The 25,862-nt window shown below is 39.4% G+C and overlaps 2 protein-coding genes across 6 annotated transcripts in view; one reads left to right on the plus strand and one right to left on the minus strand.

Moving 5' to 3' along the window:
- UHRF2 (ubiquitin like with PHD and ring finger domains 2) overlaps positions 1-21,913 on the plus strand; it is a 97,620-nt gene extending 75,707 nt beyond the window's left edge. Inside the window, exons 16-17 of one of the 4 annotated variants that reach the window (XM_036878860.2) lie at positions 5,964-6,010; positions 20,099-21,913. In XM_036878860.2, the coding sequence (XP_036734755.1) occupies positions 5,964-6,010; position 20,099 (48 nt within the window). In that variant the 3' untranslated portion in view covers positions 20,100-21,913. Of the gene's footprint in view, positions 1-5,963; positions 6,011-10,686; positions 10,703-13,787; positions 13,918-20,098 lie in introns of those variants that run through there. The other 3 variants (XM_036878859.2, XM_057498652.1, XM_036878862.2) reach the window with 3 other exon arrangements.
- Positions 11,553-25,862, minus strand: part of GLDC (glycine decarboxylase) — a 79,851-nt gene continuing 65,541 nt past the window's right edge. Inside the window, exons 21-25 of one of the 2 annotated variants that reach the window (XM_036878854.2) lie at positions 25,102-25,213; positions 18,785-18,880; positions 13,823-13,995; positions 12,432-12,512; positions 11,553-11,696 (exon numbers count right to left, since the gene is read on the minus strand). In XM_036878854.2, coding sequence (XP_036734749.2) covers positions 11,553-11,696; positions 12,432-12,512; positions 13,823-13,995; positions 18,785-18,880; positions 25,102-25,213 — 606 coding nt within the window. Of the gene's footprint in view, positions 11,697-12,431; positions 12,513-13,822; positions 13,996-18,784; positions 18,881-23,638; positions 24,055-25,101; positions 25,214-25,862 lie in introns of those variants that run through there. The other variant, XM_036878855.2, reaches the window with a different exon arrangement.

Below are 25,862 nucleotides of genomic sequence, written 5' to 3' on the forward strand. Positions count from 1 at the left end.
AAGATGACTAATACAGATAGGTAGCCCTAAGTGTCAGTTTGCCCAGCACAGACCCAAGTTGTTGTTGCTCCCAAATGATTATGAATACCCCTCACTTTTCCCCTTTAAAGTGCTCCAGTTTGGACAAAATCACACAATTGATAGGTTCAGTTGAAATCTAATAGTCTAATGTTGAATTCACTCTTTCTGAAACTATTCTTTCCCTATCATAGCCAAGAATTTAACTTACTGATAGCATTCTCTCCTTGAGAAAATATAGGAATTAAAAAAAAATCTCTGGTGAGTCCGTCATAGATGAGAAATGATACTGCTGGAAAGCACAGGAATCACCTGGATGTTTTGTCTCCAAGCAACTTCTAACTGGATCTCTACCAGATACAATCAGAAAATTTCTGAGGTACCTTTCACTTCCCATACACATCCACCCTTTATATGAAAGGCTTTTGTGGAAAATGGTGATATAGATTAGATTGTTCAACTATTTTAAAGTTTAAAATTACCTGTCTACTAAGAAGTCATAGTAAAACTTGCATGAGCTTTTGTGCTTACATCCACCACTAAAGCAGCCTTCCCCACCAACCACTCTTATATAAACTTTTAATTTGGGTCACAGATATTTAACAAAAAAATCTCACAAACATGTGATCTTACCAAATCTGTAAGTCCTTATAAAGTACTTCAGTTTCATAAAGTAGAATGCCCTCAACTCACATATCTCTGAAACTTTATTTTTATATTATATTTTTCACTATAAAATAATGAGAAGCTCCAAAAATAGTGTTCTATGTACTCCAAAAATAGTTCTGTGTACTCTTTACTTAGCTTCCCCCAATAATAACATCTTTTGTAACCATAGTTAGGTCACCCAAACCAGGAAGCTGACATTTCTACAGTAGAAGTAACTATAGGTCTTACTCAGCTTTTACCAGTTTTTACATAAACTTGTTGCTGTATGTGCTACTTTTGTGAAATTTTATCACATGTATGTAGGTTCATATAACTACCATCACAATTATACACTCAACTGTTCCATCATCACAAAAAAATTGCTTCATGCTACCTTCCCAGTAACCTTAACTTCTGACAGTCACTAATCTGTGCTCCATTACTCTAATTTTGTCATTTCAAGAATGTTACATAAATGGCACTATGTAGTATGTAACTTTGAGATTGGCTTTTTTTCCCATAGCATGATAACCTTTAGGTCCACCTAAGTTTTTTCATATATCAATAGTTTCATTCTATTACTGATTACTTTTCCTGTTTCATATTAATTCATTGAAGGACTTTTGGGTAGTTTCTAGTTTTTGCCTATAAAGCTGAATATTCATATACAGGTTTTTTTGTGTGAACATAAAGTTTTCATTTCTAAAATACCCAGTGGCATAATTCTAGGTTGTATGGTAGGTGAATGTTTATAAGAAATTGCTAAACTGGTTTCCAAAGTGGCTAAGCCATTTTATATTCCTCAGAGATCCAGTTGTTCTATGTTCTTGTCAGTACTTGTTACTGTCAATTTTTATTTTAGCCATTCTGATAGATGTGTAGTTGTATCTCAAGCATGGCTTTACTTTGCATTTCCATAATAGCTAATGAATTAATCACTCTTCCATGTGCTTACTTGCCATCTTTTATATCCATGAAGTATCTACTGAGTTTTTCACCTATTAGGAATTGGATTATTATTTCTTACTGTTTGGTTTAGAATTCTTTATATATTCTGAATACTAGTTCTTTGTCAGATATGTGCTTTGCAAATATTTTTTCCCATATGTGATTTTTGTTTTCATTCTCTTAATATTTCTTAGGGAAAAAGGTTTTTATTTTGATGATGTCTGATATTATCAATTATTTAATTTTATGGATTATGATTTTATTATTAAACATAATTTTTTAAACTCCAGAGGAGAATAATTTATTACATTTACTCAGATATTTTTCCTTTCCATTGCTCTTTCCAGACTTGATTTTCCAAGTTTCTATTATTTCCTTTCTGCCAGAGGAATTTATTGCAGAAAAGCTTTTAAATCATATCTGCTGGTGACAACTTCTCTTTGTTTTCCCTCATCCAAGCATGTCTATTTCATCTTTATCTCTAAGGGATATTTTCACAGGATATATAATTCTGGTTGGCAGTTTTTCTGGAACTTGAAAATACCTTGCCACTTCCTTCTGGCCTCCATGATTTCTGATAAGAAATCTGGTGTTATTTATATTGTGCTCCCCTGTGGGTGATGAGGTGTTTTTCCCTGGCTTTAAAATTTTTTTTCTTTGTCTTCAGTTTTCAAAAATTTGACTGTGATATGTCTAAGCATAGGTTTCTTTGGGTTTGTCTTGCTTTGGGTTCATTCAGTTTCTTGAATACAAATTATATCTTCTGTCAAATTTGATGTTCCCAGCTATTGTTTCTTTAAATAGGGTTTCAGCCCAGCACTCTTTGTCTTCTTCTTCTGTAACTCCCGTGACATGAATGTTAGATCTTTGTTATTGTCCCCAAGTCTCTTAGGTTCTGTTCATTTGTATTTGATACACATTCTCTGTTGTTTAGGTTAGATAATTCTTACAGATCTATCTTCAGTTTCACTGATTCTTTCCTTTGTTTTGTTTCTTCTATTGAGCCCATCAAGTTGTTTTTTGTTTTTTGGGGGGTGTTTTTTGGTTACTATATTTTTCAGCCCTAAAATTTCTATTTGGGTCTTCTATAAATCTCTTATTCAAATTGAATCTTCCTTGTTCTGATATGATGAGTAATTTTGCATGTATTCCAGACATTTTGAGGATTATGAGACTCTTGTTCTATTTAAGTCTCCTATTTTACAAAGCAGTCAAACTGTTTAGTTTGTGTTTCCTGGCCCACTTATGTGGTTCAATGTCAATTTAATTTCCTAAGTCTTTGCTCTGTTATTCAGGTCTGTCTGTCTGTCTTTGGGTGGTATCCAGAAGCCAGTCTGACACCTGGACAGTAGTCCACTCATAGTTCATTTTGCTCTGTTGATTATAATCAGTTTTATGCATGGACTGCTTGAGGATCTGCCCAGGTCTTCATACACAGATTAGAACCCTTTCTCCAACTCTCCCAGTAATCCTCCCCCAGTATTTGATTGGGATGTTTTACGGTGCTGCCTCTTTGCAGCTGGTCACTCAGTACAGCACAAGGATGGTTCACAAAGCTCCTCCCCTTAGTCTTGGCCACACCTAGTGCCTGGGGGATGGGTAGGACAGATACAATCAAATGTCCTGTGTTCTGTTGGTTTTTTTCCCCTACAGTTCGCTATTTCCCATTCCTTTGATTTGTGAGAGTAGGCTTTTTTTTCCCCTCTTTATCTGTGCCCATTGATGTTTTTGGGTTATAGGCTTCCCTTCCTTGCACCTAAGTCAAAAGAAGGTTAAAAGCAAGCAAAAGAAAAACCCCAGGAAATTTACTGCCACGTCATTCTTCAACTTCTAAAGTGCCTAGCCAGGCCATCTTTTTTCTACCTTTCAGAGTCTTTTGATAGTTGCTTTATGTGTTTCATCCAGGGCTTTTAGTTATATTCAGCAGCAGGAATTGGGTGGAATATCTTTCATCTTGGGGGGGGGACTCAGAGTCCCCCAAGTAGCCTTTCAAACAGGTTTTTAATCTACTAAAACAGGCTTAACAATAAAGGGATTCTATTTGAGAGGAACTGAACATTTATTAAGCACTTACATGTCAGACACTCTACTAAGTGATATTAAAACTTTCCAACAACCCAACAAAGAAGATACTATTACCCTTTTGTTATAAAGAAACAAACTCAAGCCAGGGGAAGGAAAGTAGTCTATGCTATGCACTATGCTATTAGGTTTTTATTTTAAAATAGGAAAAATTACAAATTAAAACTTACCATCTTGTTTCTAGCTCATCCAATATTGATCAGTATTAACATTTTTTTCTGTTGATGTGCATACAATAAAATGCACAGATCTTAGTGTATAATTCAATGAATTTTGACATGTGTTTAATGAACTAACCATCATCCAAATCAAGATATCAAACATTCTCACTAATTTTTCCCCCTTGACCAATTTGACCCATCCCATACCTCCCCCTCTGTGATAACCACAAGTCTGATCTCTGTTTGAGTCTATTCAGTTTGGTTTGTTTTGTTTTTCAGATTCCACATATAAGTGAAATTATATAGTATTTGTCTTTCTCTGTCTGACATTTCACTTAGCATAATAACCTCTAGATCCATCCAGGTTGTTGCAAATTGAAAGATTTGATTCTTTTTTATGGCTGAGTATAGGAGTCCATTTATCTTTTTGGATATGTGGTTATGTTTTCTTAAGCATATTCCCAGAAGTGGAATTTATGGGTCCTATGGTAACTCTATTTTTAGTTCCTTGAGAACCTTCCATACAGCTTTCCACGGTGGCTGTACCAATTTGCAGTCCCTAAAGCAGTGTACAAGGGTTTCCTTTTCTCCACATCCTCACCAACACTTAATTTGTTGGCCTGTTGATAATTAACCACTGACTGGTACGAAGTGATATCTCATTGTGGTTTTGATTTCCATTTCCCTGGTGATTAGTGATATTGAGCATCTTTTCATATGTCTGTTGGCCATCTGAATGTCTTCTTTAAAAAAAGGCCTCTTCAGGTCCCCTGCCCACTTTTTAATTGGATTACCTGGTTTTTTGGTGTTGAGTTATATGAGTTCTTTATACATTTTGGACATTAGCCCCTTATCAGATATATCATTGGCAAATATATTCTATACAGTAGATCGCCTTTTCATTTTGTTGGTTTCCTTTGCTGGGCAGAAGCTGTTTAGCTTGATGTAGTCTCATTTGTTTATTTTCACTTTGGTTTCCCTTGCCTGGGGAGATATATACAGAAAAAAATTGCTAAGGCCAATGTCCAAGAGTTTAATGCCTATGTTTTCTTCTCTTCCCAGCACCATTTATTGAAGATACTGTCTTTTACCCATTGTATATTCTTGCCTCCTTTGTCATTTATTAATTGACCCTATAGGTGTGGGTTTATTTCAGTGCTCTCCATTCTGTTTCATTGGTCTAATATCTGTTCTTGGTCCTGTACCATACTGTTTTGATTACTATAGCTTTGCGCTGTAGTTTGAAATGAAGGAGTGTGATAACCCCAGCCCTGTTGTTGCTTCTCAAGATTGCTTGGCTATTGATTTCTTTGTGGTTCCACACAAATTTTAGGATTATTTCCTCTAGAGGTCAGTGAAGAATACCATTGGTATTTTGGTGGGGGTTGCATTCAATCTGTAGATAGCTTTGGGTAGTATGGCCATCTTAACAATATTAATACATATTCATGAACATGGAACAGCTTTCCATGTATTTGTGTCTTCAGTTTCATCAATGTCTTACAGTTTCAGGGTACAGGTCTTTTGCCTTCTTGGTTAAATTTACTCCTAGGCATTTTACTTTTTTTGATACAATTGTAAATAGAAATGATTTCTTAATTTCTTTTTCTATTGGTTCATTATATGTATATAGAAGCACAACAGATTTCTGTATATTAATTTTGTATCCTATGATTTTACTAAATTCATTAATTTTAGTCATTTTTTGGTGTCATCTTTAAGGTTTTCTATATATAGTATCATGTAATCTGTAAATAGGGACAATTTTATTTCTTCCTTACCAATTCAGATGCTTTTTATTTCTTTTTTGTGTGTGACTGCTTGGCTAGGACTTCCAGTACTGTGTGGTGAGAGTGCGCCTCAATCTGTTCCTGATCTTAGAGGAAAAGTTTTTATCTTTACACTATTGAGTAAGATGTACCTGTGGGTTTGTCCTTTGTGGCTTTCATTATGCTCAGGTATGTTCCCTCTATACCTACTTTGTTGCGAGTTTTTATGATGAATGGATGCTGAATTTTGTCAAATGTTTTTTCAGCATCTGTTGAGATCATGATTAATTAATCTTTCCTTTTGTTAATATGGTGTATCGCATTGATTGATTCACAGATATTGAACCCTCCTTGCATCTCTGGACTAAATCCCACTTGGTCATGGTGAGTGATCCTTTCAATGTATTTTTTTAATTTGGTTTGCTAATATTTTGTTGAGGATTTTTGCATGTATGTTCACCAGGGATATTGGTCTGTAATGTTTTTTTGTAGTCTTTGGTTTGGGTATCAGGGTGATGCTGGCCTTGTAGAATGAATTTGGGAGCTTTCCTTACTCTTCAGTTTTTGGAATAGTTTGAGAGGAATAGGTGTTAACTCTAAATGTTTCATAGAATTCTCCTGTGAAGCCTTCTGGTTCTGGACTTTTGTTTGTTTGGTTAAGAGTTGGGTTTTTTTAATTTTTGGTTTCTGCTTTTGTTTTATTACTGCCTGAACTTCATTACTAGTCTTTTGTTCAGATATTCTGTTTCTTCCTGGTTCAGTCTTGAGAGATTGTGTGTTGCCAGGAATTTTCCCATTTCTAGGTTGTCCAACTTGTTGGTATATAATTTTTCATAATAATCTTTTATAATTTTATTTCTCTGGTATCAGTTGTGACTTCTCCTTTTTCATTTCTGAAATTGTGTCCCCTCCTTTTTTTCTTGATTAGTCTAGCTTGTCACTTTTGTTTTTATCTTTTAAAAGTTTCATTGGTCTTCTGTATAGTTTCTGTAGTCCCTACTTCATTTATTTCTACTGTTATTTTTATTATTTCCTTCCTTCTACTAACTTTGGGATTTGTTTCTTTTCTAGTTCCTTTAGGTGTCAGGTTAGATTGAGGTTTTTCTTGTTTCTTGAAGTAGACATATAATGCCACTTCCCTCTTAGAACTGTTTTTACTGTATCCCAAAGATTTTGCATTGTTATGTTTCTATTTTCATTATTCTCCACGTATTTATTTCCTCTTTAATTTTTTCATTGACCCATTGGTCATTTAATAACATTGTTTAACCTCCACATGTTTTTGTTTTTTTATTTTTTTAATTTTTTCCTGTTACTGATTTCCAGTTCCCTATTGTTGTCAGAAAGATGCAGTGGTATGGTTTCAGTCTTCCTAAATTCATTAACACTTGTTTTGTGGCCCAACATGTGATCTATCCTGGATAATGTTCCATGTGCGCTTGAAAAGAATGAGTATTCTCCTATTTCGGGATTTAAAGTCCTATATGTATCTGTAAAGTCCATTTGATCTAATGTGTCATTCAAAGCCACTGTTTCCTTACTGATTTTCCGTCTGGGTGATCTATCCATTGATGTAAGTGGGGTGTTAAAGTCCACTACTACTGTTGTATTACTGTCAATTTTTCCCTTCATGTCTGTTAATGTTTGCTGTATGTATAGGTACTTCTCTGCTGGGGGGAGGGGGATTTGATATTTGTAATTGTTGTTTCTTCTTGCTTTATTGAGCTCTTAATCCTTATATAATGTCCTTTGTTTTTTATAGTCTTTTTTTTAAGGTCTATTTTGTCTGATGTAAATAAGTACTGTGCAGCTTTTTTTTTTCTATTTGCATGGAATGTTGTTTTCATCCCTTCAATTTCAGTCTCTGTGTGTCTAGGTCTGAAGTGAGTTTCTTGTAGGCAGCACATAGATGGTCTTTTTTTTTTTATCCATTCAGTCACCCTTTGTCTTTTGGTTGGAGCAATTGACCATTTACATTCAAGGTAATTATTGATAGGTATGTACTTATTGCCATTTTGTTAAATATTTCCTGGTGGTTTTTCTCATTTTTTTCTCTGGTCCTTTTTTGTTCTCTTGCTCTCTCCCATTGTGCATGATGACCTTTTTAATGGTGTGGTTGTAGTCTTTCTCTTAATTTTTTGTATATTCATTAGAGGTTTTTAGTTTCTGGTTACCACACAGTTTATATATGATGTCTTACATATGTAGCAGTCTGTTTTGAGCCTATGGTTGCTGAAGCCCAAAGTTTAATGCCTCAAAACTTTGAGGCATTCTAATGGCACTACATTTTTAACTCATTCTCCTCCATTTTTTTGTATGATGTCTTCTTTAGCACCTTTTATTTATTCCCTTTACTAATTTTTAGAAATGGTTGATTTTTACTTTTGTCTTTTAAGTCTTTTAACTTAAAAGCGATTGGTCCTACTATCTTGGCTATCTGTTTGCTGTACCAGTGAAATTTTTAATTTTATAATCTAGTTATAGCCTTTTATTTTCTCTTAATGAAGTCCCCTGAACATTCTTGTAAAGTTGTTTTAGTGGTGGTGAACTCCTTGAATCTGTGTTTATCTGAGAAGCCCTTTTTATTTCCCCTTCAATTCTGAAGGATAACCTTGATGGGTGGGAGTATACTTTTTCTGGTCTATAGAGTTTCTGCTGAAAAAGAAGTTTCTCTTGTAAGTAACGCATTGCTTTTCCCTGGCTGTTTTTAATATTCTTTGTCTTTGATCTTTGGCATTTTAATTATTGTGTGTCTTGGTGTGGACTTTCTTGGGTTCATCTTATTTGGGACTCTCTGTGTTTATTGAATCTGAATGTTTCCTTCCCTAGGTTAGGGAAGTTTTCAGCTATTATTTCTTTTAAGTAAGTTTTTCACCCCTTTCTCCCTCTCTTCTTCTAGGACTCGTGTAATGTTGTAATGTGAATATTAAGACATTTAATGTTGTCTCAAAGAACTTATCCTCATTTCTTTTTATTTTTTCTTTGTGCTGTTCAGTTTGAGTGCTTTCCATTATTCTCTCTTCCAAGTTGCTGATCTGTTCCTCTGCATCTACTAGTGTATTTTCCACTTCATTTCTTGTGTTCACCTCTGATTGGTTCTTTAGATTTTCTGTCTTTGTTGACATCCTCCCTGAGCTCATCCATTCTTCTCTCAAGTCCAGTGAGCATTTTCATAACCATTGTTTTGAACTCTTTATTAAGTAGATTAACTCCATTTCATTTAGTTATGTGTATTTGTGTGTGGTTTTGTTTTCTTCTGTCATTTGGAGCATATTCCTCTGTCTCCTCATTTTGTTTGACTTCTTGTGCTTCACTCTATGTATTAGTTGAAAGGGCTTCCTCTCCTAGTCTTGAAGTATTGTCCTTGTGTAGGAAGGAACCTTGGCAGACTGCATGTGCCTGGTGGTTTTGGCTGCCTGGAGGCTGAATGAGAGCGAGACAAGCATGACCCAGTGCTGGGGCTCTCCTGTGTGGTTGCCTGTCAGGATTGTTGATGTCAAAGGGGCATAGTCCAGATGGGTAACAAGTTGTGTCCTCTTTGGCAGGGTGACTACAGGCAGAGGGACACCATCCCTCTCCAAGGTCGGTGCCACCTGGGGTCGTGATAATGGGGTGGCTAGCGGTAGATGGATGCAATCCAGCAATCTCCTGAGTTGACACCTGTCTGGGCCATCCAAATGGGGCAGCTGGAGATGGAAGGCTGCCTCTGTCACATCTGGAGCTAGTGTGGGGATGGAAGGCTGCCTCTGTCACATCTGGAGCTGGTATATTCACCCTGACCATGCTCCTGTCCACACTGTGAAGTGTGGGGAATGTAAAAAGTGGTGCTCAACAGCAACTCCAATCTTGGAGAGAGTTGTGGCAGTTCCCCTGCCATTTGACAGCCAGGTTTAAACCCTCCAACTGGCAGCTTTTTTTCTGCTCCTGGGCTGCTGAGTCTGCATTCTGGTAGCTCGAAGATATCATTCCCTGCTGTAAGGCTGTGGTTCGTGTGGGGCTACCTCTGTTACTATGTCTCCATCTCAGCCTGAGTTTTTTTATCTTGTGCAGAAGGTATTCACTCTGGCCTCCATTCTTCCTTGGGATAAACTGCTCTGTATATAGACATAGATTCAGTGTGCATGTGGGAGGAGGTGGGCCTAGGCATTTTTCTACACCACCATCTTGGAACAGCCTCTCCCCCAGCATTCTGTTTTAACAAGCCTTTCTAGTGATCTATTAGACAGTCTAAGGTTTGAAAGCCCTGTCCTAGGAAACATCCCTGACCCTGGTTGATTTTCTGTCATGGAACCCTGCAGACCTCTAAAAGTACCAATACCTCAGCTTCTAAACCACTTGTCTCAGATGACTTTTTGCACCGAAAAGTGACGCCTATATCTTTTATTTGACTGAAAGGCACTGGTTTTGTCACTGGAAAACATGGCCCCTATCAGTAGCTAGTTTTCATGGGGTATCTAGATTGGGCCAGGCCCCTTGCCTTTTAGCACACATGGCTGTAAGGTGAGGACTGCTCCAGAAGTGGCCCATCACAGCGTTGTTTAAAAGCAGGAGGGATGCCTGATTCATAGGATGTGTGTATACCTCAGACCCCTCGTCTTTAAAATTGTTCAAAAATCATTTCTACACAATTTTGTAAGTACTTAATTTCACTGAATTGAATAACTTTAAATGGTTAAAATGGTAAATTTTATGTGTATGTATATTCCACAATAAAAAGATGGGGTGTGGTGGGCACTTACAAAAAACCTGTCCAGAGGCCCTGTCTTCAAGGTCTGGCATTTTGTGGTAAGTGTTACAGAACTGTTCACAGCAGGCATTATAAATACTGGTTTCTGTGACAGAATCTTTGAGATCAAGGATCATTCCTTTATTGATTCAACTCATATACTATGTGAAAAACCCTGTATCAGCACTGGAAACCCAATGTTGAGTGCAATATGGCCTCTACTCTCAGGGAACTTAGTCTAGTGAAGCAGACAAAAACCACACATTTCAAAAGAAGCCACCTTGGATGGAATCAGCCTTTTTTGTCTTTTTCTTTTCCCCTTCTTCCTTTCTAGAATGGGAATGTGATGCCTGGATATTCATCCTTAGGACCATAAGGATGAAGACTGAAGGAACACTAGCCTTTGGCTTCTTACCTCTGGACTTTTGTTAAAGGAGAGGTTAAAAAGGGCCAAAGTGGCTTTCACTTCTAATGGAGACATACAAACTCTCCATAATCAGTCAAAGGCAAAACAATAGCTTTGTAACAATACAAAGATAATGTAACAATAGCTATTGGCTTAGGCATTTCATTACCCTTGAAATTCCTCTGAACTTAAGGAACAAAGGAGTCAGATTGAAAAACTGACCTTCTTCAAATTGAAATGTTTTTATTAGGATACTAATAATTGCACCTAAAAATGACCAAACATGGAAAAAGAGGAAAACACTCAAATGCTATTACAGATTACGCAAATTAGTTAGAGGAAAAAGATTTCTTCAGTGTATACAAAAATGTAAACATTTGCCCTGGGATTTCCCACAGATGGGACAGTCCACAAGGACTTATTTGGAACAAAAATATGTCTATTGAATCACCAGCGTAGTCTGTATAACATCTGCAAACTTGCTACATTGAAAGTTAAAGTTCCTACACACCCAACATTTTCTGTGCAAAAAAATAAATGGCTCCCAACCAAGGCAACTTGAACATCAACTGCTACGTGTGGAAGCAGTCACCAAAGCAAATCAGTGTTCCAAAGATGAGTTTCCACTCACTATGCTAAATTGTAATAACATTTACCTTGACAGACTTTAAAAATATACACAGTATATAAAACCTTTACTTGAACCTGGGGTGGAAGATGAAATATTTCCTGTTTATCAAATGCTCCAGAAAGAGGCTTCATATCAGTCACTGAACTTAAGGAATGGAGAGAGACTAAGAAGAAGCTCTCTTCTGTTCAGAAAATGGGGACTCATAAACTTCCATAGGAGGGCATGTACAAACCAGGTGCTGATCTCCATAGATGTCATCAATCCGGGCAATGGTTGGCCAGAATTTGTTCTCTGGTTTCACAAAGGGCTAAAAGGCACAAAAGATGGACATATTCTGAGAGGTTTCCCCTGAGAAGAGATTGCAGTGATATCCTCAAAGCCTAAGATACTCCTAACCAACAAGCTCTCAAATATAAACTAAAAGCCAACCTTTCATTACTATCCCCCAAAACCCAATTTTTAACCCTTCTCTCCACCCCACCAACCAGTCTGCAGAGCATCACCACCTTCATATAAGAATCACAAAGGACAATATAAGTTGGTCATGGGGATGGTAGTACAGCATGGAGAATATAAACAATGTATCTGTAACATGTTGATAGATAGTAACCACACTAGAGGGGGGTGAGGATTTATTGATATGGGTAACTGTTGACCCCTATGTTATATATTTGAAACCAACATAAAATTGTATATCAATGATACTTTAATTTAAAAAAATCACAAAGGTAAGAAACACTGCATTTGGGGCCATTTCCCTGTTGGATGATGGTAGAGAACACATTGGTCCACTTGAGGTCTTCCAACACTGTAAGCCCTTTGAATTTGTGGGCATGTGGTTGATACTGTGTGACCTCACAGCTCTAAGGTCAATTCCTGTACTACATCCCTTGTCATGACATACATTTTACAAGGTGTCCCATGTATCGTTACTGTAATGAGGAACCTGCAAGAGTGGGAGCCCCTCCACGTGGGTGATGGCTCCTCATACGCACATGACCACTCTGCCAGTTGGCACATTCAGCTGCAGAGGGGAACTTACAAGTGGGAATGCTGCCACCTCTCTGGAATACGGCCGATCCCAGTGGGAGGATGTGACGCAGGTCAGGGAATGTGGAGACATCTGAGACAGGCAAAGAGGGGAGAGGGATCAGAGCAGAACACTGCTTTTTTCTCCCATATATCATTTCAACCAGTAACATCTGGTACAAGTCCATTACTGTTTTGTTTCAATTTGGGGGGAAGGAAATTTTGGTAGGAAATTTTTTACTGTGAAATATCAGAAAGTTATGGTAATAAAATAAGCACATCTACCATATAATCAACGTTTTGTCACATTTGCTTAACCTTTTAAACAGTTGAAACTGCTGGTATATCCTCACTCCATCTCATTGTTTGCCCTCCTGCACAGTGATAATCATTATCTGAAATTTGATGTTCACCATTCTCATTGTGTACTTATACTATGACTACATGTATTAATAAGCAACATATAGCATACGCTGGGACATTTAAAAATCTTATGTGTACTATTTTTCACTTGCTTTTGTAACTCAGTATTATGTTCTTTAGATGTCTATTGTGATTCTGAAAAATAGCCTAAATCCTGAATCAGCATTATCCAAAGAAAAGAAAGAATGATAGTAAAAATGATTCATATTATATTCCTCCATTACCCTATCAAACTCGATTTAAGCAAGGTGTCTGCCTTTTCTGCCAGCTACTGGTCCCTGCACTCCACCTTCAGCTGGGCAGTTCTGGAACTTGCCAGAATTTCCCTAAGCGTCTCAGACTTGTTCTCTGACTTGGAGCCCTAGCTACACAACCACAGCCTTCACAGTATTCTCAGTTTGTGATCCCCCAGCTTAATGTCTAGACCTAAAAAGAGACCTGGGGTTCTGACCAGATATAAACATGTTTTGGAAGAGGCAGGGTAATGCCTAACAATTTTTTCTCCAAAATAGGCCCATAAATATTGTAAAACATTCAGGCCAAGTACCAGAATGGTTATTCTAAGAAGTAACTGCTCCAATACAAGAACTTGTCTTTATCCAGAATTTGTGAGGTAAAAATTTTAATGTAAATCAGAGTTCATCAGACAGAATGATAAGACTTCCCCAACTAGAGAGAGTCCCTAAGCCTGTACTCCCTTCCTGGCAACCAGATGGGTGCATGTGTGATGTATAGCTCCCACAACCACAATACAATTATATAAACAAAATTAAGGCATTGGAAAATACCCACGTTATGCTTGAGTAACAATTAGTATGTTGTTCAGGAAGATTTAAACTTCTAAGTAATGAGTGCATCATCATCTCAAAAGAATGGTCTTATTCTAGGCAAGAGTATCATCTTATGATGAGAGTTCACACTGTTCAGACATCATTTTCTACTCTAGGGAACGATTTGGGTAAAGCACCGGTACCTACGCACCTTCAATGGATTGACCCTGGGGTCTATACGGCCCTCTTCAATGTCAGAAATTTCCTGCCGAATGCTGATCATGGCATCACAGAATCTGTCCAGCTCTGCCTTATCTTCAGACTCAGTGGGTTCAACCATAAGAGTCCCTGCCACCGGCCAGGACATGGTAGGGGCATGAAATCCTGCAAGTGAACAAGGTAACTTGTGTCACTAACTTTGGCTCCCCAGTTTGGAAGAAGAGACCCTCCCCTTCTATATTTTATCTTAAGGAAATTGGGTGAATTTGCTAATATACAAATCTGGAGATTCATCTCAGCACTGTTTATGGACAAAAAACTTAGGAAATAACCTAACATCCAGCAACAGGCTCATTTAAGCAAATTTTACAGGGTATCCATCCAATAAATATACAACCTTACGTTGAAAAATAAGTAAATATATATTTGTTAATTGGGTGAACATTCAGAAATAAGTGGAAAAAGCAAACTAAATGATACTAAAGTGTGTGTGCGTGTATATATATATATATATATACACGCACACACACATATATACATGTAAGATGAATAGAGAAAAGACATGGTCAAGAGAGATTTCCTAGACAAAAGCAAAAAACTTTTTCCCATTTCTTACACTTTTTCTGTGAAACTTTAAGATCCCTAGGGTGCAGTAGTTCCCAAATCCTGGTGTGCATCATTACACAGTGTGCTTTCGAGTCATGCCCACATGCTTTAAGTAACTGTCTCCTCAACACTGTATAATAAATATTTTCAGACATGCTGACAAGTTGAAAGGACTGTATTGTGAACACCCATATACCTTCAACCTAGATTCTACGATGATGCTCTGCTTTATCACACATTGATTCATCCATCCATCTTATTTTGGATGCATTTCAAAGTATGTTGCAGTCATCAGTACACTTTTTCCTTAAACACACATGCATATCAACTAGAATTCACATCTGTTCACATTTTTGTGGTAAAATTTACATGCAGTGAAATGCACAAATCTTGTGTTCCATTTAATAAGTTTTGATAGATGCATACAACTGTTTCTCGCCCAAACCAAAAAGGGATATTTCTTAAAAAACAGCAAGCTGATCTCATTACCCAGTAAGTCCAACCTCAATTCCATATGTGAAGAAATTAAGCTCAACATTCTGCTACAGTGGTTCCTGTATCTGGAACTATCTTATCTTGGAAACAGATTTTCCTGGACCCCTACCCTGATTCACGAAGTCCAAGGTAAGGCCCAGAAATCAATGAGTTGTAAAAACTCCCCAGGTGATTCTGATCATTAGTTAAGTGTGGAAACCTCTGCCCCAAGGCAGTGTGCCCCACACTTCCCAGATAAGACTCATCCATGAGATGCTTGTTGAATGTGGATTACTTGGCCTCTCTCCTGGAAAATCTGATTCAGTTAAGTGTGATTAAGACCTAGAATCTGTGTTGTCATTTTCAGTTTTTTTTTTTCCTTAGCCATTCATTCATTCATTTTCTCACTTAACTAAATATATTATATTTTGGGTGCCTACTATGTGTCAAGCACCTGGACAATTCTGCGCTTAGGGCAAGTGTAGCAGTCTCTATCAAACATCAAAATAATGAAAATAATGTCAAGGTTGGGGATAGAATAGGACTTGGAAATACTGGGCAGTGACTTCAGTGAACACCGTTGTTCTCCTTCCCTGGAATGCGGCTGCAGTCAGGTGTGTGGTGTGGACAACACATGCCAGGAGGGAAACATGAATCAGCCATCAGTCAGCCATTAGCCAGGAGGTTGAGTCAGGTTACAGAAGCAGCCAAAAGAAGATTTTGAGGAGGTAATTGCTAATTTCATTATGAAACCTTTCTCTGGCTTTGCCACTTACCGGTTTAACTACAGAACACAGACCATGTATTCAGGAGAGGAGTGAGTCACACATTTGGGACTCCATTATGATGCAGTGGTAAAACTATCAAAGTTTTCACTCAGCTTATTAAAAGTCATTCAAATGAAGATAGGAGTCCATATCCGTTGAAAGGTCTTTGATATTGCTAATAATGCTACTAGGAAAATGTATTTTAAGGGCCATGATGAATAGACATCCACTAATACAAAATGTCGCTCAAAGTCCTTCAAAGAACTGCATCATCTCTGTGAAAACAGGATGCATCTATTCCTTCCTTCTAGAAGCAGCTGAAATAGCTCCACTGTGACTGAGGTGGTTATAATGCTCAAATGCCATTTGTCTCTCTTACTTTTATAGGTTCCTTGCTACTCTTTCTTCACCATTACACCAACTTACCCTTCTCTCTGGACGTCTCTGTTTAACAGGAGTGGGATATGAGGAAAATTTTACCAGAAATATGCACAGAGAGCAGCAATCATTTTCTTTGGTATTTTTAATTTTGTTAACTATAAAGACTTATCTTGGCTGCCAGTGGATTCAAGATACATGATTTAATATCAAAGGATAGTATCAAGGCAATCATAATGAGGTAGGGAGGGGACATGGGACAAGCATCATTTCCTGCCTATGATGAAAAATGCCAAGATATAAACAGTATAGTAAGAACAGGAGGGACTCCATGTTAAGGCCAAGATTCTATTTTAAAAACCAGGGAGTTAAGAGGTAAGATTTCTAACATGTTCTTTGGTAATCAGCCAACAACCTATCCTCAGGCAGGGCAAGCAGTCCTAACTGCTATGCTCCCAGTGCTTGAGGGAAACCACTATCTTGGAGAAGAACAGGATCAATAAATTCCTTGTGTTAAGTTTATCTTACAGAATATCTAGAGGACTGACTGGACAGTGACATCATGGCTCTCACCAGACAGAAACATTATGAGACCACATGTCAAGCTTATGCCCCCCCACTTATACCCTTTGCCTTGTTTTTGAAAGCCTTAAAACACAGAATCTTAAGCCCTTAGGCACACCTCCTCTATGAGGTTGTCTGTACTCCCCTTTACTCAAGTGTATACTTTGCCTGAAATAAAACCTTGTTGTTAGGCAGCTGTGTCTGAGGAGGTCTCTCCCTGTGCACTAGGTGAAACCTCACCTGGGATGGGGGAGGGTTCCTTACTCGGAGAAAGAATTCTCGACCAGGTACGGAAGTGAGAGTGGTAGTGAATGGCAGCAGCTGTATAGGCAGCAGAGAGCAAGAACTCAGGGAGGAAAGGGGAGCTCATTGAACTCCTGCTCGGCATAGGGCAGATCCCTTGCCAACTCCTGAAGCCAGGGTTATCTGGTGTCCAGTGTCCACTTGGGTCTGCACAGTGGGAACTAAGCCTCTATCACCCCAGGATTTGGGGGAACCTCAGAGCACTGGATGTAGTGAAATTATGTTGAGAACTTCCCAAAGCAAAAAAAAGATTTTTGGGTAGGCTAGTAATGAGCACGATTGAACAGCTGCAGTCCTGTTGGGGTCACCCAGGCGGCAGGAACTTGCAAGCCGCAATCAGAGATCTCAGTAGCCCCTCCCTACTTGTCTGGAGTAGAACAGTGAAAGTGAAGACTTGTGCTTAAATCTAGAAAGCTGAATGAAATAGCGAAATGAAAAAAGACATTTACCACTGTGGGTGGAGGTTGGAGAGTTCTTGTCTTTGTCATGGGAAAGAGTTCAGAGAAGTGTAACTGGCTTATGCAACAAGAAAGTTTATTTGATATAAGAGCACACACTCAGATGGGAGTGCGAGCAACCTCCAACAGGAGGCACACTGAAGGGCTTAGGATTCTGTCTTTTAAGGCTTTCAAGAATAGGGTAAAGGGTAGAAGGGGGGAGGGCATAGGCTTGACATGTGGTCTCATAATGTCTCTCTCCAGTGAGAGACATGATGTCACCATCCACAGTCAGTTCTCTAGTTATTTTGTGAAATAAACTTAACACAAGGAATTCATTGATCACGATCTCCAAGATAGTGGTTTCCCTCAAGCGCTGGGAGCACAGCAGTTAGGCACTGCTTCCCTGCCTGAGGATAGGTTGTTGGCCTATTACCAAAGAACATGTTTAGGAATCTTACCTTCTAACTCCCTGGTTTTTAAAATGAAATCTTAACCTTAAGATGAAGTCCCTCCCGTTCTTACTATACTGTTGATATCTTGGCACGTTTCAATCATAGGCAGTTAAAATTAATCATGATGCTTGTCCCATGTCCCTGCCTTACCTCATCGCTGCTCAACTTACTGTGTTTTGTCTCTGTACTCTTCCAGTTGTCTTTGTTACTTTACTATTTCATTCTATTTTCTAAACTTAAGCACAAATCTTCACTCTGTTCTACTCCAGACAAGTAGGGAGGGGCTACTGAGATCTCTGATTGCGGCTTGCAAGTTCCCGCCGCCTGGGTGACCCCAACAGAACTGCAGCTGTATGATTGTGCTCGTTAGTAGCCTGCCCAAAAATCTCCTTTCTTTGCTTTCGGAAGTTCTCAGAACATAATTTCACCACATCCAGTGCTCAGAAGCTCCCCCAAATCCTGGGGTGGTAGGGACTTAGTTCCCACACTGTGCAGATCCAAGCAGACACGACACCAGGTGACCCTGGCTTCAGGAGTTGGCAAGGGATCTATCCTATGCCGAGCAGGAGTTAAATGGATTTTCCTCCCTCTGCTCTTCCTGCTCTCTGCTGCCTGCAAGGCAACTGCCATTCACTGCTACTCTCACTTTAATGAATTCCTTCCTTATCTACACTGACCTGCTCAAGAATTTTTTCCCCTTCAGAGTCAGGAACCTTCCTCTGGCCAAGTTGAGGCTTTACCTAGTGCACAGGGAGAGACCTCCCCAGCTGCCCGACAACAATAAGGGAAAGTTTTTCTCTGTCACTTTGAAGGTTGCCTAGAACCCATGGCTCCCCATTTAGCTTGTAGATCACTTTACTGTAGTGCCTGATATTTTATTCAGTTTGTGCCTCAAGGAAGTGGTCCATAGCCAGCATGGGCAGCTAAATGAATGTCAAAAGTGTAAGTTCCTGTACAAGGGGCTACTCACCATAATCCTGAAGCCTCTTTGCCACATCCACAGCCTCAATATTTGCAGATTTTTTGAAGGGTCTTGTATCCAAAATAAATTCATGAGCCACATAACCTGTTCAGGAAAATTGTTTCAAGCTCAAGATAGCATCACCTTATTGTTTTACCAAAGCAAATGAACAAATAAACCAGCTTTTTAATGCATATCAACAAAGACCAAAAAGCAAGCCATGGGCAGGCACTCAGTAAGGTTGCAGTTGGCAACAAAGACTTCATCTGCTCTTACTACAAATAATAACATTTTAACTTGTCAAGCCAGTGTGAGCCAGAAGGTTGATGGGAGGTGGGGTCTCAGTGCCAAGGCATTGCATTAGACAGGTTCCTAGGGATGAGACTATTTGTCCCCTAAAATCTACTTGTAACACTTAACAGGTCATCACAGAGCTGGTCCTTTTATAAAAATATTAAAAATTTTAAAGTAAAGATCCATTGATTACCTATTCAGCAACTGTGCACTCAAAATCAAATAGCTGTTTCTTTTGTGTTTATCTAAGTATGGATTAAACATATCCATAAGACAATTTTATGTGATTCTTCAAAAGGGCTTTTGAAATTTTGGTTTCAGGCTTCAGACAGAAATGGGCTTTCAAACAGTATACCACAAGTGGCAAGGAATTGATGAGGCTCAGTCTCTGTGGGGGGATCTGTTCACTTTGTTCTAGTTGGTAAACTGATTGCTTCTGTAGGCCCAGGCTGCCATCTCTCCAAAATGAGCTGTTGAACCATCAAGAATAAACCATCAAATCAGTCAGCAGTTTTGTAAATAGAACAACATTCCCAGGGGCTTCCCAAATTCCATCTCCCACACAACTGATGAATTTCCTTTGAGGAAAGTATCTGTCAAGAGACAATAATGTATTCCTTGTTCTTAACCCACTTTCCTGACTCGTAGCAAACAATGCACCTATTTATAGTGGAGCAGACATTAGCTCCTCAAGCCTGGGAAGAATAGCTCCAGTCATTAACAGCCTCTGAAGATAGCCTGTGACTGCTCTGCTTATGGAATAAATACCTTTGAAAGGATTAGTTTTGTTTGAAAATAAAAGTATAGAGCCTAAGACTTTAACATACTGTCACTGCATATTTTTAAAACACACTTTCTAACAGTGATGGGGATTAAATTTGTAAAGAGTATGATTCAAAAGTAGAATGCTGTATTCATAGGTAAATTCAGGGAAAAAAGTGCCTAAAAAGGATGACTTTTATAATGAATAAGTTGGAATGTGTAGGGGAAAATTAAGACATTTAAGTTTTCTTCAACCATTAATTGCAGAAATCCTAAATGCTGCCCTCTGCTACCCCATTCTGGAGCCCAGATTCAACTTTGACCTTTCTTCTCTGAGCCTCTGACAGCCACCCCAGCACTGTGACAATGACAAGAGGAAGAAGTTAATGAAGCTCACTGCTGTGAAGGACACTCAGCTGGCAGGAGAGGAAGAGGAGAGGGACACTCAAAGGTGGGGAGGAGTTGCTTTGCTGGCGGGCAGAGAGCAGAGGCTCCTAAGCAGAGGTCCAGTAATAGCTGCAAGGCTCCATCAAGCCCAGCTCAGCCCAGTGCTGTTAATACCAAGACTTCATCTGCAGAGGCTCCCACCACAGCCGAGTGGTTTGGGAAGAGCTCCATTTTCAAAATGAGGTTCAGATGTTATTTTCTAAACCCATACTCTGATGTGCTCAAATGGAGACTAGTGGAATTTCAGCATCTCCCTCTGTATTTGAGCCCTGAAAGGGGTGAAATTTAAACTTGGTGGCTATCAGAGGCCAGATCCTGAGATGTTCGTCTTTATTTGCAGTAGTTAAGGAGAAAAGATATACAAACCTTCTATGGCATATGGTGAGTCAGGGTAGTTTGAAGTAGAAATTGTATAAACAATTTCTGATCAGCACAAGTTTTAGTTTTTACTGTGTAGGTGTCTGCTAGGCCTGACCATGACTCTAGCTGAGAGTCTGAAAGGATACCTAGTAAAGTAGCAAGGGGAGGAGGGGATGAGATGCAGGAAAAGCAAAATAAAAGTGGCCTGGCCCTAAGCATGGATCATGCCCCTCCTCTGAGTCCCCCACATGTTCACTGTCTTCCAAGACTGAAGACAACATGAAAACAGGCTGCAGAAAAACTTGGCTTCTTAGAGCCCTCCTTGAGAGCAGGGACTAGACCTTACTTACCCTGAATCCTCACAGTGAGTGCCTAGAAATAAATGGAACTCACCAGCTAATTACTCTAGAAAGCTTGGATGGACAATCAACACTCAGTCAAGTGTTTCAGGTGCAATCCAGGGACCAAAATAACGGAAGCAAAACTCCTGTTACCCTGAGAATGATGTTGGGTAGGCAGGACCCCTAGTCTCAGGAGGATCACTTCTGGCCAGGGATGTGAAGGCGCAGACCCTTAGGCCCATGTCTACCCATTAAGACCACTGGGAAACTGCTTCAGAGACAGGAATTTCCAGGCAGAATTAGGTTTGTCTAAGATGAAAAGGGTTAGGCATTTAAGAAATGAAAACAAAACATTGGGATACTAACAAAGTTGTCTACTCCAGTGACAGGAACTCCATGTAGATCAGTGAGCTTAGCCTCCCACAGGAGTAGACACCTGTGAATTTTTTGATTCCACCTTTAAAAATATCTTACCTGATACTTGCTTTCTTTCTTCATCCTAGAGGAACAAATACTACTGCTACTCCCCTGTCCCAATTCTTGCCTGTCACTTCCTTGCTTCACAAAACCAGCTTTAACAGTTTAGCTGGTATTTTTGAACCTTTTAAAGAAACAGTTCATAAAGGGAAGCCTGGGGCTCATTAAAATCATTGCCTCATAGTCATCTGTAATTCCAAAGTCATCTTTAGAGCTGGTAAATACAATTAAGATGAATAACGGTCTTCTACTATTGCCATTAGACATTCTGGAGTACAGTGTGTTTATTAAGAATATTTCTATTTTGGGCCCTGAGGAGGTACAATGATAATTCTTTTTTAGGCTCTAAAATACTAATCCTCAAATTGTAAACTGAATGTGCTTACCAGACCAAACATGAGATAATTTTTAGTTGTATGAACTTTGGAATTGATAATAAAGTCTGTAATCACCAATCTATTTCTGTGTGAGATGAGATCTATGATTCATTATTTAATTCTGGAATAAAATGTCAAAACAAATGGAAATTTCATCCCTCTTTTTGCACTGCAAATCCCCTAGGACCAGGACAGCCTCTGCCAAAGCAGTCACTTCAATACTAAGCACGCAGTAGGCACCTGAGAAACACTTGCTCATTCACTTGCTGCACTCCTAGCGTGCCATCCCCCCTCAGGTAGCCAGAGCATATTCTTGCTTTAAAGATACAAGCCTTGCATTGCACAACCCTGTGAACATACTAAAAACCAGAGTTGTACATTTTAAGTAGGTGATTTGTACAGTATGCAATTCTATCTCAATGAAGCTGTCAAAGTTAACCATAAAAAAAGTTTTGAATATTAAGAAAACAATTAGAAAAAAACGTAAACTGTAAATTAAAGCAAGGAATCATTTCTCACCCATCAAACTGGCAAAGATATTTTGGTTTGGGTCTGTATTGTTTTTTTTCAGCCTTGTACTTGGTGCTCACTGGACCCTGGTGCAATGATCCCTCTCATATGCTGTAACTATGAAATAAGTTGGTGTGAAGTCTCTGGAAGGACAACTAAGTCATCTGTATCAAGAATTTAACTGCATTTATATCCTCGAGATAATAATTTCACTTCTATGACTCTAACCCAAGGAAATAATCAGAAATGTTTAAAAAGAAATCTAAGTAAGACTATGCATTGCAGCATTGTTACAAATGCAAACATCTGGGGGAAACCCTGCAGAATAACTTAAGCCATGGTACTTCCATACGGGAGAATTGATGTAACCACTTTCAAAGAACATTTAATGACATGGGGAAATGGTCACAGTACAATATACAGTTCAAAAACAGGATACAAACTGTTTGTGACATGGTCTCATATTGTGTAGTGAATTTCTAAATTGTAACCTTTCTAAAAGTAAGATGAGATGGAATAATACAGCAAAATATTAATAGTGGCAATGTCTGCTTGAAGGAATAATGGATTGCTTATATTTTCTTCCTAATACTTTATTTTCCAAATTTACTTATATAATCAGACAAAATAGATACTTAAGCTAATCCTAAAGGCCAATACATAAGCATGATGCATTTCAGGGCAGGAGCTGTATCTGAGTTAATTAGTAGCCCTTGTAGCTTCTTTAATATCGACAAGAAGCATTTTATTGTGTTGCTTAGAGACACATTGCCTACAGCTTTCTTTCCTACTCTTCTAGGGACCATTCCTAACCAGAGTTTCTGGTTATTAATTCATTTCTATTTTCAAACTCCAGAAACACGCCTTTGGATAATATTTATGAAGCAAAACCAGGCTTTAAATTAAAGATCACAGATGTAGGTATACACGCCACTTGGGTCAGAGAAACCAAGAGCCAAAGCAGGGCCTTGTTCCTGTGGCCCACCGTCTGGGCATGCCAGTCACTGACTACTGTCTGTCTGCCCCACGTGCGGTCAGGCCTGCTCTCTGATTCTGTACCCACAGCCAACATGCTGCATGTCTCCCCTCTTCTCGGTGCCCTCCCCTGCTGTCCCCTCCCAGGTGACTTTGTTCCACCCCCCTCCCCCAACATTCCCTCTATTGTAGTTTCCCTCTCCCCTCTTCACAGCCTTTTCCCCGGCAGCACAAAGTCGTTCTTTTCTTTCTAAAAACAGCAAAACGGCATCCTAGAGAAGCAGCTCCTGCCTCTCTTCACTACCAAACTACCCCAACCCGAGAATACTTCTCCCCACCTTCACTCTGCTTCTCAGCCCATTTCCATCTCCTATCTGCCTTGCCATTTTGCCTTAATGCTTGCAAAGGTGACTGAAGGCTTCCTAATTGTTAAAGGCCAAGGTTCTTTTTAAGACTCGTATCACAAGACCAGCCACTTGCTGTCCAGTCTGTCTCTTCCTGTTGTGCCACACAGAGGGCATATGCTTGTCGACCATGTGGGTGCTGTGCTGGGCGAGATTCCAGTTACAGGAGCTCGAGGACTGAGGCAGTCAGTCTCCACCCTGCAGCAGCTCAAGGTCTGACAGAGAAAGCCAGACAGTAAACTGAGTGGGAGAAATCCTCAGTGGCAGAGGGAGTGAAGAGGAGGGAGTAGTTCTCTCCACCGAGAAAGGGAGGCTTCAGGGAAGAGGTGGGGCTAGAACAGAAGCAGGAAAGATGAGCAGGGAGGGGTCTGTGACAAATGCGGGGGCCACGCCTCAGGCAGAGTGCCCCCACCAGCTGCCCGGTCTGCTGCATCCCTCTAATACTGCTGTCTGCTTGAAGGGTTTGGCTTTGGTTTCTCAATACTCTTTTCTTGGGTCTTTGAGCTTCCTTTTCCAAGATTTCCAGAAGTCTTTGAGCTTCTGTGCCCATAGATCTCTGCAGGTCTGCCTGGCGTCACCCCTTCCCGTCACCTCCAGGGTAACTGTGCTCCTCCATCTGTTATTCCTTCTATTGTACCTCTACTATAAGCCTAAGAGGCTTACCTAAAATTTCTCTTCACACTCAACTAATCAGTAACTAAGTCCTACTGATTCTATTTCTAATAGCATGTACATCCCTTGCCACCATCTGAATGATGTTAACATTCTCTTAGACCTGTCATTCCCTGTTCAAAAGCCTTTTGTGGTTGTCATCTGACTCAAGAGTAAAGTCCAGAACTTTCCAAGACCTTCCAGGCCCCATGCGACCTCTCCAACCTCATCCTCATCAGCTCCCTCTCCTCCTGTCTCATCCTTCCACCCACCCAAAACTTCTATCACCCAGACAACTCCTTTTTCCTCTGACTTGCTCCTGTGTCTCTGTTTACTGGGGTTCTGCTACTGTTCCTTCCAGGCTCCTATCAGATGGCTCCTGCCAGAAGGCTCACCCAACTATTCTGCACTGCCTCTGTTATGTCTGAATTACCCACTCTTTTGAGGGCATTCCCATAGTACTTTGTGAGAAAATGAGTCTGTGATAAGTATACATCTCTCGGTAGTATTGGCTTCTTGTTGACCTGGGCTGTGTAGATTAAGTATATTGCAGAGCCTTGCAAAACTGTTCACTAAATTGAAGTTATTTCCCATAACTCTATGCTTTTCTATGGTATATGCTAAGAAACAGAAGTTTCCGACCCACTTCAGAAAATCACATCTACTAGATCAAACTTGGTTTTGCCAAGAAAAAACCAAGGTAATGGTAGACTAACATTGATACTTGCCTCTTGCACCCCGGAAAAGGACTCTGTAGTGTTTTTCTAATCGCTTGGCCATGTAGTTGGCATTTAATATAGCAATTTCCGTGGCCTGTTTAAGGCCTTTGCCTCCCATCATCTGCAACAGAGGGAAAAAGAGCCATCAATCATGGGACAGGTAAACCCAGTGGACCTAACCAAAGACACCCCAGACAAACCCACCCATAGAGGAAGTCACCCACATGGCCCTGTGGACTGCAAGTGAACAGAAAATCCTACCAATGACGTCTGTCAGTCTTCCCTAAGCCTGAGGTAATTTTCGGTTTTCTCTTTTGAACAGTAATTTTACATTTCTTACTGTAGTAACAAAGTGTACAACAGGGCAAAATTGACAACTGACAACTGTTTATCTAAAGAGAAAAATACCTTTTTAGGTTATAGTTATTTTGGGGTGTTTTTGTTTGCTGTGAATTTGAGATGTCTTGTTAATTGCCAGGAATCCCATGGGAGCTTGTCCAAATCCCCACTGAATTAGTTTTGTATGGTTTGTCTTCCAGTTGTCCATATTCAAGGCCATTTATGTTTAACAACTACTAGCTTCAGTCTTATCCTTTTCTAGTGGTTCATAAGTCCCTGTGATCATATGTGGTAAACATCACCACCAGCAAAGAGCTTAAAATAGAAATTGCACCAGTTTTTATTGCCTACTTTCTTCCCAGAATACCTCATGTATGATGGAGGCTTACAAGGTATTAAATACCTAACTAATATAAAACAAATGAGACAGC

This window comes from Manis pentadactyla, chromosome 3, assembly GCF_030020395.1.
Source record: "Manis pentadactyla isolate mManPen7 chromosome 3, mManPen7.hap1, whole genome shotgun sequence".
Classification (NCBI taxonomy): Eukaryota; Metazoa; Chordata; class Mammalia; order Pholidota; family Manidae; genus Manis; species Manis pentadactyla.